Source organism: Alligator mississippiensis, chromosome 1 (genome assembly GCF_030867095.1).
Source record: "Alligator mississippiensis isolate rAllMis1 chromosome 1, rAllMis1, whole genome shotgun sequence".
NCBI classification, from domain to species: Eukaryota; Metazoa; Chordata; order Crocodylia; family Alligatoridae; genus Alligator; species Alligator mississippiensis.
The window spans coordinates 476,715,035-476,735,763 of record NC_081824.1 but is presented as its reverse complement, the minus strand read 5'-3'; the positions used below and the strand labels follow the sequence as shown (position 1 = coordinate 476,735,763).

Genomic DNA, 20,729 nt, shown 5'->3' with positions numbered 1-20,729 from the left:
CTTTTACTACCCTGGGCACATGCTGGCTCCTGCAGGAATACACGACGTGTGCCATGCCGGCCATCGCTTGCCAGCGTCTAGAAAGTTGGGTGAGAAATGGCAGGTTTTGTCTGTCCTTATGTATGTAGCTGAAGTGCCAGCGAATGCCTTTTCTCAGGTGGCATCAGCAATGCAGCCTCTTCCCATTTTGCCCTCTCCGGTTCGTTCTGCACGACGGTTGCAGTGGGTCTCATCCGTGCCGCGTGCGGCGCGTGGCGCGCTTTTTCCGTGGCGCCTTTGCAACAGTCGCAGATCCCACAGCCAAGGAGCAGCAGGCGCGTCGAGGTTCAGATTTGACTATCCAATACAAACAACACATTGCCCTTTCACTAGACCTCTGGAGCCCCTTCTAGTCATTAATAGTTACCTCTGCCCACTTACGTTCATGTTGAAAACGTTCCCATTTTGCTTGAGTCCTGACTGAGGTTAACCCGCACGAGTTCTCCATGCAGCGTTGTATCTACAGGCTAGAGAGATGGGGGATCTGCTGTTTGCTGTAAAGACGCATGTTTTCCTTTTGAATAATCCTCTTGTAGGAAGTTAGCATTATGCTGACACTAACAAATGCCAGTCTGCTTTTAGGCTGGAAAAAAGTAAGTGGTGCAAAAGGGAATAGGCACTGAACCGCTATTAGGGCTGCTAATTAGCCATTATTGGATTCCATTAATCTCCTGAGTTGACTAAAAGAGTTACGGTTGCTGAAGCCCGTTTGTGTTGAGCTGGAAGGGAGGTTTAACAAAGCCCATGGGCCCAAGATACCTGCAAAAAGCAGGTTCCCTGGACCCACTTCAATTTGCATTTTGTGGTAGAGAGAGTTAAGGAAAGATACTTATGAGACAAATATCTTGAGAGCAAATGCTATCAAAGAGCGGTGTGCGCTAGCATGCATTTCAGCACAGATCTCCCAAGCCAGTAATAGCTAGATGTGAAGCAGAAGAGTTCACGCTGCTGTATGGAGTTTACAGCGGGCAAAATACGAAGCCAAATTACACTAACACACCCCTTTTTTGGTTTCAAAAGAGAACCAGAAATCAGGGATACTTTCCACGCACCCCAGACTGGAAAGCCTCCCCACACCAGGACCCCCAACCCCTACCAGATCCAGCCTCCTCCATCCGAACCATCTGCTCTTTCCTATGGCCCTTGGGGAGGACGAAGATGAGCTTCTCGCCTGGGAAGCAGGAAGGGTCAGCGTTCAGTTTGACCGCGTTGTCCAGATTTTAAAATGACTCCAGGCACAGACGGTTTGACTGTGAGCTGGATCACTGTCACAGAAGAGTCAAGTCCTCATCCCATGCCAGGTCCACCCCCCTTTATGCATAAACCCCTTGACTGAAAAAAAAATCAGGTCTTTAATTGCATTTAATGACGTTCTAACGTTCGTGGTCATGCCATTACTTTTCCAGAGGGGAAGGAAAAGCCTCTCCTCCAGCGCCGTGTCCTGAGTCTGCTGGCAGCCTCACACAGCAGCTCTGAAGGGTGAAGTCCCCCTCCCCAAAGAGCCTCATTGTGATGTTTACTCATTTACATGCCAGCATAATTAACTAGTTCATTGCTGCCCATTTATCAAACGGGATGGGGAACTGTGTTGGGCTGGGAGGAATTGGGACTTGCTGGAGAAGGGATTATGCAGAGGGAACGGAGGAGAGATGCCAAGAAAGAAGAGTGGGAGAGAGAAAGGAAAGTAGGGAACGAGGGAAACCCAGGAGTAGGCTTGGCGGTGGCTATGAAGGTGAGTGGATAGTGTCATGGGCTGGTTAACAGCTTCATTGCTACACATGCTGCCCTTGACCTTTTTCCTTGAGAACGTGAGGGATCGAAGGGATTGCTATCGTCAATGAGGTCTTGCCCTGCAGCCCATCACTAAAAATGGAAATTTGCCTTCTGCAAAATTAAGCTTGGCCCCCCCCCAGCCTGGTACGAGGAGTCCCGGGCTGCACTGCACGACTACTCCTGCTGCCACTAGGATTTTTGCTATGATGTGTATATTGAGTGAAATGCTTCATGCAGTAAAGGTTATTTTCAAGGAAATTTAAGATGTACCGTTTACTTGGTGGGAGAGGAAGCAATACCGCCTTTGGCACTACTGTCCCTTCAGACCATAATTCAAAGGTCTTGGCTACAGAACCCATGTACGTTAATGTAGTCGAGTATTATACAGAATTAATATTTAAGTATTATAAATCACTAGCTCTTCTGTAGTGCATGGCTTGCTTACTAGAATGATAATACACTTGTTAAATCTTTTAAATGGCTTAACGCTATTCAATAAATGTGCACATTGCTAATTAAAGCAACATTACCACGAGAGGTGATCAGATTACACATATTTCTTCAACAATTGCCTCTTGTAAATTGAATAGAAGAAAGGTGGTATTTTCCTGTAAGACTGATTTGAGTTTGAAAATGTCAATAGATGCAAAAAGCCACCCCAGAGCCTTACTCGATAAAATGCAAGTAGAGAAGTAATGACATGGTCAATAGTAACTGCCATCACCCATAGAGAAATCAGATTGCCAGGCCTAGATCTATAAAACTCTTGCCAAAGTAGAACCTCATTTACACATACAGATCTTCATAGCCTTTGCGAAGAAAAGCATATGTGACAGCTGAGAGGTTTCAGTTTGCCAAAGATCTTTCACTCTGAATACAGTAAATGTCACATCTGTTTATTTATGGTTAAATTTTGCTAACTATCTGTAGAAATATTTGGATTTTTCCTATAGTGATGGAGATGTTTTAAAAGCAAGAGAATCCAGACTGTAATGCAGCTGCAGCACAAAACCATATGGGCGCTAAAGGGAGGAAAGATGCATCACAAAATTACTTGAAGTAAACATAAACCACATGTAATCCTCAGAAGGATATGAGACAGAATACATAAATGCCTGGATATTGCTATGAAAGGATGCAATCAGGCAGTAAGTTATTGCACATGCCGAAAATAATCACACTTGCATAGCGCTTTACATTTTCCAAATGCCAAACTGCAAGCATTATCTAATTTATCCAGGAAAGCTGAATGATTTCAGCAACCAAAGTGGGGATGTAGCAATGTTTAGATCCTGCTTTGGAAAACTATGCAGGTGATAACTACGCGTCCCACTTGTTTCACAGCGTCCCAGGAACTTCGTTTGGGCCACCTGAAAAGCCTTGGGTTTTCTTTTAATCCATTAACATCTTTGGCTTTGTTACAGCTTCTTTACAAGGTGTTTCTACTTGATTTATTGGCATCCTGGGAATATGTCCATCAGGAGCAAGCGGTCCCGTGGCATGAACAGTCAATATAACGAACACTGTCAGGAGTGGCTGGAAGACTCTGTGTACTTTTGTCTGACTTTCTGGCCGGCCTTAAATCTTACAACGGGGAAGAACATTTTTTAAAACAAGTCTCATCTGAGATTAACAGCAATTACTTGTACACTGTGTTGTTTTACATACCCTTTATACTTTTTATTTTATTTTTAAAATAAAAAGTAGAATTGTACTGAGGATTAGCTTTCCAAAAATGCATCACAGGGAGCCAACTACTGATTCACATGATTTACATTGGCAGTATCTAGCTTTGCATATGTAATATAAGGAATTAGACATCTGTTAGGGTTTTTGTAACTATGCATGGTATAAACTCTTCCATTGGGTAATTCAGATACAAATGGTGTTGAGGCCCAAGTGCAAACCTGAATTTGTAGATGGTAATATAGATCTCGGTCTCAGATATGAAAAAGATCGGGGCGACTGGCGGCGGGAGGAATAAAACATTTCCTATCAACTCTGAATGTGTTTCTCTTCCTACAGATGACATGGAAGCCATTCCTGTCAAACAGTTTGTTAAACATATCAGTGAACTGTATTCAAATAACCAGCATGGATTCTCAGAAGACCTCGAGGTACGTTCCCTTATCTTTTAATGAAGTAGCCTTTTCCTGCCACAGCTGAACATGTTGTGTACACCTAGCAAGGGACAATGTCAGACCGATATGAGGCCGCTGTGAAAACAGCAAGTCTGCTTCTGCACCCTATCAGATGAAGTATTTCCAGCCGAGAGCACCACGTTTTAAGGCTGTTCATATACCAAGTGCTGGTGAGACCTCATCTGGAAGAGACCTTCTTGGCTTTCAGAAAGGGGAAAGCTGCAGCGCGAGCAAAGGTTGCAGACTGGCCCCCCGCGTGAAATGTCACACGTGGCTCTTTGTCATCGATCACTCTTGGGCCACTTCCCAAAGCTCCCGTCCATTAGTTCTTTGAATTACTATTATCGGTTGCTTACTAGGAAACATCCCCATTGCCATCGCTGGGATTTTTGTCCAAATAACACCTGAACGAGGTGCTTAGTCCACGGTATTTATATCATGCAAAGGTTTTAAGAGCTGCCGCTTGCGGAGGGTCTAGGCTGAATCCCAATCTCTGTTGCCCCCTTGCAAATCTGTTGCAAGTCCTCCAACGTGGGAGTAAGACCAAGATTCAGCCCCTTAGTGCTATAGGAAGGTCCAGTGAGCTACACAAGGCACTTCTGCGCTACGAAGAAACAAGTTTGAGAAGTTTAATGTGCAAATGGCATTGCTCTGGTAATCCTTCCACGTGCTGAAGAAGTCTAGTGCGTGGGTGGCCTCGATGATGTCCGTGAAATTACTGAGTTGAGCAAATGCTCTTCGGCATGAGGAAGAGTTGCAAACTCTGTCCCAAATCTAGTGATCCTGTAGTTAACACGATCTCTAACATTTTCAGGAGCAACTTTCTGCTAGTTCACACCTGGGCGTTGGACACATTAGTGTGGATGAGATGGTTTCAACTAGGAAGGCTGGTAAATAGCAGGCAGCTGTGGTGGCGTTTCAGTGGAGGGCCAAAGACCACTCATATTCTTCAATATACGGCTGTTTTAAAAAAGTAATATAGGTACATGAGTTATAAAGGCAGACGTCTTTACACACATAACAGTGCAACATAACTGGTGGGCTAATATCTAAAGCCGCTTTGCTTAATGGAATAAAGACAAGACTGTATGCAGGTATTGTCTTTAATGGTCCCATTAAAAACCATTTACTGCTGTTTGGTTACTGTCTGTCTGAGTGGCTGCATTGCCTGATGCCCAAAAACTATTGTGCAAGTCATAAACATTTTGTATTCATGAGGATAGCAAATGTGTGAGGTGTTAAAGTGATTTAGTTCAATTGACTGCTGGCTGGATGACTGAGCAGGAATATTGAGGCATTTAACAATGTTGATGGTATTCAGGACAAACATTTATCCTCCAGAGGGTCGAATTTGATCAGGATGATCAAATGCGACTCAGTCTTCTCAATTATGTATGAACTGAGACCCCAGTGCTATTCATCACAGCTGGTTTGGACACCATGCAATTATTCCAAATAATCAACTACACATCTGTAAACTTGGTCTGACTCAAAGCAGGCTTTGCTTCAGCTGCCTCAAAATCATTGCTATTAACAAATGTTGGACATCTTCCGCCCATAGCTTTCAGCAGAGGGAAATACAGCTCTAATAGCCTTTTTCTTCCCTTCATGCTACGGCTGCTCTCTGTGACTGCCGCTCCGTGATAGCTTGTCAGGAGAGATTGCTTTAGCCAATTAGTCCTGTTCTCGGGAGTTCACCAGCTCTGATGAAGGGAAGCGGCCTTTTATAACTACTGCACAGCGAGCAGATCCTACTCTTTCCGCCAGTGTAAGACTCGGCGTAACTCCTCGAAGCCACCGTGGTTACTCCCATTTTAGTTCGGTGCAAACAAGGCCCGAATTTGGTCCTTAGGTTTTTTTTTTTAAAAACAAATAAAAAAGAAATCTCCTCCTCTGAGAAGAGGCTGCGACTAGAACGATTGCTGCCTTGAGAAGAAGATACATATATATATATATATATATATATATATATATATATATATATATATATATACACACACACACATAGACACGTATACATATGCATATAGACACATATACCTACACATATATACATACACACATATATGAGGAATGGCCCCTTCCTACAATGGCTTATATTCCCTTTGGTGGCACGTGCATGGATAGGATTCTCCTCTCCCTTGTACCAGCATCACCTCAATGGACTCCCAAAGACATCTGTGGTGTAACAAGAACCGAGACCAGGACCGGGATGGATGCATTAAGACCATGGGGTGACATTTCCACAGCACCTAAGCGTGGGAGAAATGGGTGTCCATTTTTTTTTTCCAAAGGAGCCTGAGATGACCGCCGTGCCGCAAGCTCGCTCTCCAGCTGCAGTGAAGATGTAGTTTCTGTGCGACTGAAAGGCAGAGCAGCTCACGCTCATTCAGGCCTTTGGTCACTTTTGAGAGGCAGACTGATGCTCTTAAGTCACTTAGCCAAAAGTATCGTCTGTCCATATAAAGTTCAGTCGCGTGAGAGAAAATAGGAGCCTAGCTGCTGAAAGGGAGCATATTCTTCTCTTCCCCTGGGGGACTTCGAACCATAAGACAGACAGCATCCAAAAAGTAGCTGTAAAGTTTCCGTAGCAGTCAGCTCTGTGAAAGAAGCTGAAAGGGAGATGAGTGTGTTAGGAACAAATGCAATTTGCCCTGAGCAAAAGGCATATATTCTCTTGGTTTGCTTCTCTCTTCTTTCCTGTGTTTTTGGAAGCCTGCCTTGAGTTTTACGGGGAGTTTCATTGTCAGAGGATTCTTTTGGAAGCAAATACTCAAAACCACTTCCCTCTCTCCCTTTTAAAGGCAGAGGTAGAGTTAAATATTTTCCGAATGTGCTAAGGAAGCATTTTATGTGACAGAGAAAAGGTCTCTAAACTCGCAGCTCTTTCTATGGAAGGTAGATCCAAAATGCATCCATATTCCCATCAGGGTGTCATGCTGCCAGAAGACCGCTTTATCATCCAGTTCACTAGTCTTTCTTATACACACAGAATAGTTAAGGATGCCCCTGAGCACAAAGGATGCCCCTGAGCACAATGAATTTAGGACTTTTGATAGCGGAGGAAGCGTTAAGTCTGAGTGGCGCAGGGTCGTGCCTTGTCGCATGTTGTCGGTCTTAGGGGGCACAGGAGGCGAGAGCCCCCCCTGTGATGATGCTAGATGCGAGGGCATCTGTATTGCAGCATAGACAGAAACCCTGCGTTGTTGAGCTGGAAAGTGTAATGCCGGGGAGCGGTTATTTTAAATTGAACAAGTAGAATTTGAAGGTAACAGTACTCAAGGGAGACCCATTTACTTGTGCTTCCTACTGCTAATGGTTCATCTGATGGTCCCACCTTCACACTTCAGTCCAGGTGAGGTCCCTGCCCCTCGGACCTTAACGTCTCATGGGAAGCAAGCCGTGGGAGGAAGAGTTACAAGGAGGATGGAAGTGACGGGAATGAAATGAGTGTGCATGGAGTGACGCTGCTGTGTCTCGGGATGTGTCAGTGCAGGGCAGCTCCTTGCAGAGATATCTGCTCACACATCTGTGTATGCTAGAGGTGTCAACCCCCCCTTGCAGTGCATGGAGCTCGTACACGGACACGTGCCACATGGGGTGTCCCCTGGGCTGGCCCGGCCCTGTGCATTGGTTCCAGCACAGCCCGCTCAGGCCCACAGACTGGCCCAGTGACCCTCACCAGCTTGTGGGGTGGGATGGGTTTGACACCCCTGGTGTACACACCCCTTGGGTCCCAAAACCAGTATAGCTGGCTCAGCATAGCAGTTCGCCTGGCCCAACTAGCCCTGCTGAGGCTGCACTCACGGCCACGCTGCTCCTGGGTCTGGAGCGAGCTCACGGCATGCTGTAGTCCCCTGCCCCTAGCCATCCACGAACGGCGTGGCCAGCCCTTCCAGCAGTGCTCGTTGCCAGAGGAAACGACGTTCAAACTGAAGCCGACATGGGAAGCAAAGGACAATGTGGCCTTCGGCATTGCGCGTGCCCCGTGCTGTTGACTGTGGGCCAGCAAAGGCTCTGCCCTCCAGTTGTAATCATTGTTAAAATGGCCTGTCCCTGGCTTTGTGCAGTGCTAGAGTAGCCTGTTCAGTTTGCTTTCCCCTTCCCTGTGTGTCGCATGCCCCCAGCTCTCCCCTTCACCTCGTGTTGCTAAAGGATTGATGCCCACACAAGACTCTCCCAATACTCTGTGCCGTTCCTGTGCAAGGTCCTTGCAAGCCGCCGGGTCTGTAGCAGTGTGTCCTCGGAGCATTTCCCTTGGGCCAGCAGGAGCATGGGCAAGGACTACCAAACGTTGGCTCAGGAGATTGTCATGATTGATGGCATGGGGTGAAAAAGATCTTTGTCACGAACAAATTTGCTGTCTTACTGCCGGACGACCCCGACATAATTTCCCGACGCGCCTCCTGAACTAGCTTCCTTTGCCCCTTCAGAAAAAGGTCTTCTGAGCACGCCACCTCGACCACCCCCTTGAAGGAGGGGCGTCCACAGAAGCGAAGCCAACAGGCTGCTTGCTGAGCCAGCCACTTCTAGCTCATTAGCTCATATTACCAGACATGTAGCGGTTTGATTTTACACTTTTAAGTTTAGTGAAAATTCTTTGAAGTTTATCAAACTAATCTGTAACTGGCTTCAGGAAGGCAATGAAAATGGGTCATTAAACTTGGGTGTATCAAATCCCAATTAGCATTAGCACGGACAATATAACTAAAAGCTAAATTAGCCATAATAGCTTGGAATATAACATTTCTTGCAGTAACTAAAGGTCGATTGAAACCGTGTACTTTGGGTTCTCAAGTGGTCAATGAGGAGTTGAAAAGGACAAAATGAGAGGATGTGCCTGTTCATCTTCAGAGAGTAACGTGCTCAGTGTAAAGGACACTGGCTCGTTAGCTAGTCTGCAATTAAAGTCAGCGAAAGAAATGACGTGGTCTAGACGCCTCCTTCCGCAGCGACCCACCGACAGCTGTTCCAGATAAAACCTGAAATTCTCGCGCTGGATGCGAACCCGGTCGTTGGTCTTTGCCCGGGTCACAACATCAGGAGGGACCTGGCCTCGTGCTGGCGTTCTCCAGCCAAAACAAAGGCAAAAATATGGGTTAAAACCTGCAGAGCAGGATCTACCTAAGACGTAGCGACATCACGGGGTGAAAACAGACTGGAGTTTACGTTCACCTCTTCCCGTGACTCCTACCTGTTCCTGCCCCCCCGACCAGCCTGACACCCACCTTTCTTCCCTGAGAAACGTAGCTGCTACTTTGCCTTCTCTACCCGCCAGGCATCCTGGAGGAAGTTGGCCATCTAAGGGAGCCTATGGAAAACCACTTAGCAATAACTCATTATTTGCCTTATAGGGCTGGTTGATTGTCTGATCCCTTTGCCGTGGTATTTTCTGAGACCGGGAGCTCTTCGAGGCAGGGGTCAGGTCTAGTTTTATGTGTGAAGACCATCTCGTACCTTGTGAACGTTACCACGATGCAGACGCCTTACCCACCCCTCCAGTGTCACTGAAGCCAGCTTAGGAAGACCTGGTGCCTGGACAGTGGTTTCCAGCATAGTGGAAATCATCTAGTACATCTAGAAAACTCCTCTAGTTCATCATTTCCAGAAGCCCTGTGGGGTGGCCTGCATCAAATAGTGAAGGATGCTTGGATCCACACCATGTTCATCCCTTTAGCTGACCCTGCTAGGGCCAAGTAGGCCAACGCTTTTCCTAAGGCTTAACCCAAACTTCCCTTGTTGCAGTTGAAGCCTGTTACTTGCCCTGTTTCCAGCTGACACGGGCTGCAACTAAGGGCGGAGGACTTTGTTTTTTTGAACATTATGACAGTTTTCAAGGATACTAGAATTCCCTTGGAAATATAGTAGGGTTGTAGTGTTATTGCAGCTGTAATGGTGCGGGAAAGGCATGAGAGACTCTTCTTTTGTGATGTCTTTTATTGGACCAACCGTATAGTTGGGAGAGATGTTGGCCAAGTTTTCCGGTATGAAGTGCCTTGCCTGTTGGGTTCAAAAGAGACTTTTCCAAAGCATCAGCTCTTGCTGTGTCAGACCTCTTATTCCAGGGCCACATTCTTTTCTCCCCTGTCATTTTATGTCTAATCTCACCTGCTATTCACTTTTTATCGGCCAGCCAGGAAAATTGAGAACGCAGTCAACATCCACTTAAAAAGGTTCATTAAAATGACTAACTGCACATAACTGTTCCTTTATGGAAAAATCCTATAGAATTTAATAGAAAGTGATACATTGACCCCGTAGTATTTAAGCCATTTTAGAGAATTCCTTTGCAAGGATGTAATTTTCTATTAAATTTGATGTTCTTTGGAGTATTCTCCAAAAAGCTCTTATTGGATTTGCCTATATTCAGCTGTAGGAGTTTGCCATCAATATTTGAACATGCATAGCCATTCCAAAAAGTTTTGTAATGAACATAAACTTTTTAAAAATTTGATGAGCACCCTCTAATCGTGTAGGAATAGAAAGTTTTGTACTTAAAAAACAAAAAACAAAAATGCAAGCAGTTTCCCATTCGTGGCTTAGACTGAGCTAATGTTGCTTGTGGTTTAATCCGTGCTCCAAAGCGGAGTGTTTTCCGTGGCCCGTTGGAGCTGGCAGGCGGTGTTAAACCAAGTGCTGAAATTAAGGTGAAAAATGTTTTGCTTTTCCCTGGTAGAAATGGGATTCTGTTAATTTAGGCCAGCGAAGGGTTTTGTCTCGTTCATCTTTGTCATAGTTCAGCTCATCTCCTTTGCCTCCAGTGTCTTCCTCCCTTTCAAAGAGAGAGGAAGAGGCAACTGTTCGCTAGGGAATGCCCTGTGAATATAAAAGCCACAAACTGTACTTGGTTTTGGTATACTTTGCACTTTTTAAATGTAAATGCGGTGAAAAATGTCAAAATTGCTATGCAATTCCTTTGTGAAATGTCTGCATAATGCCGAACTCTGTTACATCTGCTGTTTGTATAGCATTTCTCTTGATAATTTTCTCTGTCACTTAGCTCTTGATCTTTGTAGCAGCTGTGTTCTGCTAATGACTTCCCTTATTAGGCAGGCTCTATACTGTTATTTTTGAAGCCTACAGTACAAAGTAATTTGGCACTTCCCTTCCCTAGCTGTGAGGAAATCTAGGTTATAAAATGTGACTTCTTGAACCCGCTAAATAGCTTCTCCTACAAATGTTTAAACAAGCCCACATCAGTGTATTTTCAAGAAGTGGTTCCAGTGTAATGGAATAATAGTAGTGTTCATGCTAACGATGAAGAAGTTAAGTAGACGTAAGAAGGATATTTTAAAAGGGGCATTGTCGGTGGGCTTACCGGTTAAAATAGCTCCCTGGATGAATAGAGGATGTGTTTGACTAGTTAAGGCCGCAAGACGTGCTCAGAAATTCGGTCGGTCTTTAGATAAATCTGGTTGCAGGTCAGTCGTTGGGATCCCCATGCTGTGGGGAGAAGACGTCCCGCTCTGGCGTTTTCCCGGCCGCGTGTTGATACGGTTTGTTACCCATCTTGGAGTATGCCAGGATCGGAAAGCCAGTGGGAGCTGCCCACCTATCCTATTTAGACACCCTTGTAGAAGTCACTGGGCACCTGTCTGCCTCGTTAGATGCTTAAACGCCTCTGCAACTCCACCCCTGAGGAGATGTTCCTGCTGCACATGAAAAAAATTGCATTCTTCTTCCAAAATCTGGAAATCTTTTGCTCTTCAGGTGTCAGGTGGGCATCAGGCACTGTCCGTCTCCCCCACAGATCTATTTCATTCATATGGTATGGAAACACCAATGCCACAAATAGGTGCAGAGGCCAGCTGGTCCAGATGTTGGCTGGAAAACCACACATGAGAACCATTTCCATAACACACCATTGGCGCACACTCCTTTCTTCCCACCAGAAAGTGTTGCACTGTAGGTAGGGGAGTCCTGTCCGAGCACGCGCCAACAGTGGAGGTTATCGTAGAGCAAACCTGCTATCATAGGGCACGTCTACACGAGACACTTACTGCCCATTGGCCTCATAACACTGCGCAGTAGCGTGTCACTGCACAAACCGTGCTAATAGCCCACTGCGCAGTGTTATTAGGCTAATGCGCAGTAAGCGTCACTAAATAACCGCGCACCGGTGCTAATGCTCAGTAACTTTCGGTACTGCGCATTTAGTTAGTACTTTATTAAGGAAGTATTAAACTAAATGCACATTAATGAATGTGTAAACACGCCCATAGAGAAGTAAGGCTGGAAGGAACCTCAAGAGATCATCTAGTCCAACCAGGGATCAAACTTGTGACCTTGGTGTGCTGCTGAGCTACGCGGCCACTCCTTGTAGGAGGGAACGACACCCACGAGAAGCAGCGGTGCCACTTTGCACTGAAATCTCTTCCAAAAAAGCCAACATTTTCTGCGGTGGGCGGGGGAAGGAGAAGAAGAGCCCACATTGTGTGTTACATAGACTTTCTGCTGCCCTCCTCCGAAGCGTGACCTTCACCCATCACGGAGACTCGGTTCTGTAATCGAAGCCTGGGAGTCCGCTAATGTCCCAGGTTTAATTAGATGGGAACCTGCTGGCAGATTAAAAAAATAAATCAGACAATTAAAGTGTTGATGTTTAAGCCTGTTTTCAGGGAGCTGTTGTAAAACGGAGACAAACTGCCTGTTCTTGCTCTGATGTCTTTTCTGTCTGAATAATTTTATTAATAGGAAGTGCAGCGCTGTACGGCCGACATGAGCATCACGGCAGAACATTCCAACCACCCCGATAACAAGCACAAGAACAGATACATCAACATTTTAGCATGTGAGTAAGCACTTGTAGTAAAGATAGCACAACCATAGCGAGAGGCGCTCGCTTCAGATGGGACCAGACCCTGAGCGGGGAACCAGGTTGTTTGAAATGACTTAGGCCAGAGAAGGGCAGCCACTAACGTTTGCCAGCGTGGTCATGAAATCCTCCCCAACCAGGTTGTCCAAAGTTTTTAAGTTGTGCGTTTCGCTCATCCCCGTACGAAAATGTCGGCGCTTTGACGTCGGGTAGGGTGAGGGCAGTGCACAAAGGTAGCCGTCCTGTGTAAAGCCACGGAGCTGGGTAATTAGGATCGAATCACTGTCAGCACCGTGTGCGCTCATCTGGGGGAAGGTGACTTTGAGGAGGGGCATGGAGGGGCAGAGTGTTTTATTGATCCATGAGCTTCCTTCCTACTTCCAAATATGCTACGTCTGGCATCCGGTGGAGAACGTGACCGGGACAGACGGCAGCATACACAGTGCAGCGCAGGTGTCCTTTTGAGAACCGCTAACCTGAAGGCCATTTCAAGAGTAGGACAGGCCGTGGGAAGCAGAATAAGGCTATCCGTAATCTTCTCTGACGAGGAACTGAGGCAGGATCCTAGCATTTTGAGCCAGCACCAAGGTTGCAATGTAAACCCGCTCTCAGGTCCAGCAAGTGCAGGAGCAGCAAGCCCGGCATGATTTTACTTGAATTATAGTGACTCATCTGTGCCAGGTGCACACCATGGCAGGGATGTGAGCCTGGGTCCTGGGAGACATAGTTCAATTCCTTGCTCCTTGGTGGTTCTTGTGCAGCCGTGAGCGAGTTGAGGGTCCCTGCGCCTGGCTCCTGCGGTGCGTGGCATGGGCTAAGGGTGCCGGCCGGCTGCACAGGACGGGGTGCAGGGATTGCAGCGTACAAAAATAGGAGGGATTACCCCTCCTCAAACAAGCGTGAGATGGTCCAAACAGCGCCTTAATGAGATCCTCCTTCCCCTAGAAACACCTTCTGCTCCCAGCTTTTGAAAGGGACCTGTCGCATTAAAGAAATCACATGCTTTAAAAAATAAATGAATCCGTGCAAAGCCTGAGAATGTGTTCCCGCAACCCCAGGGCAGGCTCCTCCACTTCCCCTTCACTCCAGTTTCTTCAGGGTGTTTGTAAAGGGCATGACTCCCTCCCAGAAATGTGCTGGAAATAGGGTGTTTTACCTGCCTTGTTATGCGTTTTCTTCTTAGTGCGTTCTGCTGTGTGTTCTCCCCACAGATGATCACAGTAGGGTGAAGCTAAGGCCTTTACCGGGAAAAGACTCTAAGCACAGCGACTACATTAATGCTAATTATGTTGATGTAAGTTGTTTGAATGTTTTTTTTCCACCTCTTCTCTTCTTGTGAATCCTTTCATACAAGGGGAATATAACTGGTTATTGCTTCTGAAGTGTTTGTGTTTTGCAAGTCCCTGGCATGTCTGCTGCCAGCTCCTCAAATATTCAGAATGGGAAAGGCACCTTTCTTTGTTACTGTTAAATTATTAACATGTCTGCCGTGATATTGCTTTCATCTGACTTTGCATTATGCTTTTCTTTGAAGGGTTACAACAAAGCAAAAGCCTACATAGCCACCCAGGGACCCTTAAAGTCGACATTTGAAGATTTCTGGAGGATGATTTGGGAGCAAAATCCCGGAATTATTGTCATGATCACAAACCTTGTGGAAAAGGGAAGGGTAAGGGAGCATCTTCACAGCTACTTAATATAGTGAATTAAGAACAATATCTGGTGCTGTCTGCAGAGGCAGCATTTTTTTAAATGCTCAACTAGCATGTTCATGGCTGTACAGCCTGAAAAGCGCACAGTAGAGCTGTCCCTTCCTTTTTATTTGTCCACCTTTTCTAATAAACGGTAGACTTGGGTGGTTTTAAAACCCAAGCGCGCCAACCCCTGACCCAGCACCCTCTCCCTTTCTTTAGAGGAAATGCGATCAGTACTGGCCCACCGAGAACAGCGAGGAGTATGGCAACATTATCATCACGCTGAAGAGCACAAAAGTCCATGCCTGCTACACCGTCCGCCGCTTCACGGTCCGAAACGCCAAGATGAAGAAGGCAAGCGAGCCCGTTTTGTTCGCGGTCACTTGTCGTGGGGCTTGTTGCGTGGGGGCAGCGTGCCGTGTGTGCCTTCAGGCCTGGCGTGCTGTCTGTACCGCTGTGGAGAAGCCTGGACCATTGCATCCCTGATGAAAGGCTGTATCCGCAGTTCTTTGCGCCGAAAGCGAGGAGCTGCACGGTGCTCCCCGGTCCCCGTAGCTGGTTGCTGTGACCCGCGACCTCCCCAGTATGTTCTCGCCTTGCCCAGCTGGAGGCAGGGGGAGAAGACCTGGAAAAGACTCTAAGCCCAGCAACTATATTAATGTTAATTAAGTTGTTAGAATGGGTTTTTTCTCTTCTCTTATTGTGAATCCTTTCATCCTTTTCATACCTTAATCCTAACCCTTTTGGGCCTTCCCAAGAAGCAGGTGTTTATCATGCGTCTCTGCCGTGTGGCCACACTTCCCTTTCCTAACGCGTCCCTTCCTGTTGCGTGCGCTCTTTGCCCAGGGTCAGAAAGGCAACCCCAAGGGGCGGCAGAACGAGAGGACGGTCATCCAGTACCACTCCACCCAGTGGCCCGACATGGGCGTGCCGGAGTACGCGCTGCCGGTGCTGACCTTCGTGAGGAGATCCTCCGCAGCCAGGACCCCGGAGATGGGGCCCGTGGTCGTGCACTGCAGGTACGGCGAGGCGCGCTGTGCTTCACTGGCGCGTGTAAGACACACCTCGTACGCAGCACGCTGTGGCTGGAGAACCATCGGTGCCGGCGCAATACGTGGTTAGCTTGCAAATGGGTGTGGAACAAAATGTGCCGCCATGGAGAGGGTCTGTGCAAAGCTCACGGCCCCCTTAAGCCCCTGGCTTGGCAGTGGGGCAGAGGCCTTGTGCCAGGCTCCAGCCCAGGGTGGGTTTCACATGCCGACAGGCAGTGGCAAGTGACATACGTGACCTCAGGTAACGGCCGTTTTGCAGTAGATGCACATCAACGGCTTCCTAAAGCTGCAGCAGTAACAAGCAGAAGACAGTAACAGGCCTCTTGGGCAACTGGTCGCACGCTGCAGCTAATGATTAAACTGAGACGCAGCTGAAACGGTTCACCCATGGGCTGGCGGATATCAGTGTTGTAAAGAGTTATCGGCAAACCGCCTCTTAACCCATAACCTGGGAACAGAAAGCAGTAGGATTAATTCCTATGAAGACTGGCTCCTCATTGCCGAATGTGGGGGAGCCTTTCATCGAAGCATGGACCTTACCCGTGTTGACCGTAGGGATCGTGTAGTCTGGGTTAGCATTGGTCACTGAATGCCACCTGCGTTTGCTGGGGGCAGAGACTACGGGTACGTCCACCCAAGGGATGGAGGGTGGGAGCGCGGCACGTAGGCACACACTTGTGTCACTGCGATCTCAGGAGCAAGGGGACTGCAGCAATTCGGATGGGGCAGAGGGGGCTTCACCGCTGACTTCACTGCTAGCACAGCGCGCGCCCCACTCACACTTTCATTTTGCTGCAAGATAGAAAGATGCAAAGAAAGAAGCCAGCTAGCTGAGGAGAGAAAGGGAAATAAACTCTGGGGAGAATTGTCATTAGAAGTGGTGGACGCAAGCACGCGTTGGGTCAGAATTAATATCCTAAAATGTCCAAGAAACCGTTTGGTTTCAGGACTTGAAGAAGCAAAAGTAATTGTGATGGACAGGAGTATTTGAGCTGAAGGATTTCTCCTTTGCCATTGTGAGCCCTGAATTTGGTAGAGTTGACTCATCCCGGTCTCTTCTCGTGTCTCGTGCAGCGCCTGTGTGGGCAGGACTGGCACCTACATTGTGATGCTGCAGCAGATAAAAGACAAAAGCACAGTCAATGTCCTGGGCTTTCTGAAACACATCAGGACCCAGCGCAACTACCTCGTCCAGACAGAGGTAAAGATCGGGGAGATGCTGGATTTCAGGCTGCGTTCGTTTTTATGGGGTAATCAAAAGGGAAATGGATTTTTCAGTTATTTCTCTGTACAAATTAAATAAATCACCAGGCCTCTGGGGTGCTGGAACGTCTCTTTCCAAGATCAGAAGCTTGCAACGCCTCTCTCGACTACCTCCGTTGTTTGTCGTATACTCGGGAACGTGGATGCTGGTTTTGGCAGCGTGTTTTGAAAAGGAGGTTGTAACCCTTTCCTCTGTATGCTGCAAACCTTCATTAACGGCTGCACCCTGCTTCACTGACCTTGCTCTGAAACTGCTTGCTGTTGCTTTTCTAGGAGCAGTACATTTTTATTCATGATGCCTTGTTGGAAGCCATCCTTGGGAAGGAAACGGAAGTATCTGCAAATCAGCTGCATAGTTACGTTAACAGCATCCTCATACCTGGAATAGGAGGCAAGACACGACTAGAGAAACAGTTCAAGGTACAGGAGCTCCCAGAGTCGCCAGGAGCGTTTTAGTCACTCTGCTTTGGGAGTGTCTTTACTGTTGTATCTCGTAAGTAAAACTAGAGCCAAACCACTGGGTCAGCACTGCCAAGCATGGAGGATTTAGCCTGAACAACCGTAGGTGCATTGCTGTAAATCTGGGTTAAGTCTATGGAGTCAGACTGGTGGGACGTTAAGAGTCAGGCACTGAAAGCAGCTTGAACCAACCCATGAATCTGAGCACTCCTGAAATCTGATTAGCTTTTAATGTAGATCATCATCATGCCTCGAACCCAGCTCTAGTGAAAGCTAGCAGAATGGGGGCCGTTAGCATAATGTAAAACCTCGGCGCGGTCGGTGTAGGAGAAACACGTCTTCCGCTACTCAGGAAATAGTCTCGTCCCTAATAGTTGTCGCACCTGCTCCTTTCCAGTAATAAACCACAGAATAACATTTGTTGTGGCAAAAGAAACTGTTTTGCCTATTTCTCCCATTTTAGCATTAAAAGCTTCCTGGCATTTGAGGGTTTTTTTATTATTTTTTTTTTTTTACGAGCGTGTTTAAAATTATTTTGTACGACTGTGTCTCGTGGGAAGACTGTGCAGTCTGCTTTTCCAGCACAGCTCGCTCGGTCATACACCAGCTAAGGACCCGGAAGTGTTAAACAAATTACACCAGGTGCCAAACAACCCAGAAAATGAATAGGCCATTTTCTGAATTCACGTCTGAGAATCTCTGCATTGCTGCAGCATTCATGACATTCCAGATGCTTAAGCACCGAATTAAACAAGAAAAAAAATTGCAGTTGGAGAAGAAATTCAGCGCACAAATTTTTCTTCTTTTTCTCTTTTTTTTTGGAAAAATCCAAGTCCTAAACATGAGTCTCGTAGAGAAATCTTCCTGGCAGAAAGTTCAAAAGAACCCCCCCCCTGTGTCTTAGCAGCCTAAGTCCCAGTTCTCAAACTGACTTGAGACATGAAGGGCACAATGCGTGTCCCCTTTGTGTACCAGAACAGTGATTTGTCTCCCTGCGTAAGTGGCATTTTGGGGACTTTGTCATAGGTTGCAATGATACTATCCCTGCAGTGCAGACACATAAGCGCACACATGAAGACTGAGCATGCGCCATCACCTACTCGCTGGCCAGACATGTATGCGTGCCCTTCGTGGACATGCAAATATATCTAAGGCCAGCTCCATGCATCCATTTTATTCGTTGACTTTTAAGGGAAAGGTTCAGTGACTTGCTTTCAAAAGGAGCACTGGAGAGGGGACTGGATAATACCTAACCTGTGGCCGGGTGATTAGAGAGTTGTTCTGGGCAGTGAGAGAGATGCCAGTTCAATCCCCTCTGGGTGAAGGGGGCCTAGAGCCCTAAACCTTGGCTTCCTGGGTGAGGGCCCCAGTGCCTAACACCTAAGTCGCTCAGTCTTGAGCAAGAATCAGCTTTGGAGGGAAGTTCATTTTCACTGGATGCCAAAGCTGAAATCTGCAGAGACCTGACTGTCCAATGAACATATTTTATGATCGCTCCCCCATACTTTAAACAAAATTAGCAATGCAATTTGTTCTTCTAGTGATGCGTCTTTCTAGGAGTTAGGAAAAACCTTGCCTCTCGGTTCGGAGAGCCATGACGACTCAGTCAAACCAATTACCGCTTATTTTCTTTCAGCTGGTTACACAATGTAATGCAAAATATGTGGAATGCTTCAGTGCTCAGAAAGACTGCAACAAAGAGAAGAACAGGAACTCATCAGTCGTGCCGTGTAAGATCACATCTTCAGTTTGATTACTGCTTAGCAGAAGTTTTTGTGTTGGGTTTTGCCTGCGTTATGCATGAAGGAGCCTGGCTGCTAGTGAGGAGGGGTGTTGCCTTTTTGTTTGGCCGACGCTAGCTTGTCTTTTAAAATGATTTTGCTGAAACGGAGCAAAAGGGCCCGGTGACAGGGTCAGCCAGACCCCTTGTCCAAACACGGTGTTGAGCAGGTTTTTTATCGATGAAACATCCAACATTGGATTACCACATTTTCTTGCATAAAACACGCACCTTTTCCCCCCCAGAAAAGAGCTGCTGGAAATTGGGAGTACATATGTTATGCAAGTGAGTACAGCTAGAGCCGTTTCTGGTGCTTCCCAGGCAAAAAGCTAATGGAAAGTTGGCATGGGGTCCCATACGACAGCAGGCTCAGCTCCCCAGCTGCTGCAGCGTAGCTACTTCCTATAAGGAAAGAGCTATTTATTTTTTTCATTCGGCCTTTCGAATACAAGGTGCGTCTCTTATTCTGGGGCATGTTGTATGCAAGGCGATACAGTCTTAGAGCTGTACATGCAGAGGAGGTTTTGCCATGTGGTTGAAGATGCTTGTTTTGCAGCGTCGCTGCTGTAATTAAATCACCACATGTGGATGGCTCCATTGACCTGGATAGCGCGTGAAGCCTAAACTCAAAAAAACCAGGGATATTGGGAGTCTGACTGCATCTCCTCCCTCTAAAGGAAGTTAGATGTGTTGAGGGAGACGTGTACGTTCTCGGGTGGCTAATCAAGAGGATTGCTTCAGCTGTGGAAACAGCTGCTAGCTCACCCCGAGGTCAAAGAAATGGTAGTAGGTAATGCTGCAGAAGGATGGAGAAGCAGAATAAATCAGATGGTTTTGTGCACAATTGGAGGCGAATGGAAGACAATAGCTGAGAATTATCTGAAATCCCCTGTCATCACTGCAGATACTGTTATTTGGTAATTCAGCCTGCTGTGAAAATCTTGGCTATAGTAAAATTTGATTCCTGAAATTACTTTGTCCTTGTGGGAATATTGTGCAGTGTTTCTTTTCTATTCGGCTTTTGCTGGCAGTGCTTTATCATGGTTAAAATGCCGGCCAGCTCCTGGGGGAGACGGGAGTTGTGCCATGTCCGATTTGTTAGAAACATCTGAGAAATTCCTGCTTTCTGTATTCTGCCGCGACCACGCTTTGATCCTTTTTTATCTTACAGCTGAGCGTGCGCGAGTGGGCCTCGCACCCTTGCCTGGAATGAAGGGAACCGACTACATTAATGCCTCTTACATCATGGTGAGGAAGCCAACCCTTAATTACAAAGTCAAATTACAAAGTTGAGAGGTGCTAAATACCAGATTCCTATCATTGTCTTCATTTTGTATATGGTGGCTCAGCATAAAGGAAGAGGTTTCAACACGTTTCCATAACGTAAAGCCATTAACTGTCTTTTATTAAAGTTCATTGTCTAAAATACTTAAGTTACGCGCGGCATTTTTGTGGAATTAGTGTTTTCAGTGCCGGTTCTCAAATAAATGTTGGCGTTAACGGTAAACAAAACCAGCGGGGAGACTGCAGAGCGGATATGAAGTTTGAAAGACGATGGTTTGTGTAGAAATATTAGCAATAACCCTTGAAGTAAATTAGGTAGGGCGTTTTCAGGTCTAGGCAAAGCAACGTTGTCCGTTTCTGTAACAGAAAGATATTGCCTTTGGTGTATTCGGTTCAATAACCACGTGTTTTTGCCTTTGCTGTGTAAGG

At 46.6% G+C, this 20,729-nt stretch overlaps 1 protein-coding gene across 1 annotated transcript; it reads left to right on the top strand.

The window, feature by feature from the left end:
* Positions 1-3,282: 3,282 nt before the first annotated feature.
* On the top strand, positions 3,283-20,324 carry LOC132249477 (receptor-type tyrosine-protein phosphatase gamma-like). The gene is made up of 11 exons (XM_059724695.1): positions 3,283-3,337; positions 3,838-3,929; positions 12,648-12,744; positions 13,980-14,062; positions 14,303-14,437; positions 14,682-14,816; positions 15,309-15,481; positions 16,589-16,715; positions 17,051-17,197; positions 18,873-18,966; positions 20,188-20,324. Exons 1-11 carry the CDS (start codon positions 3,283-3,285, stop codon positions 20,307-20,309), a joined length of 1,260 nt encoding a protein of 419 aa, XP_059580678.1. The 3' UTR covers positions 20,310-20,324.
* The last annotated feature ends 405 nt before the right edge of the window (positions 20,325-20,729 follow it).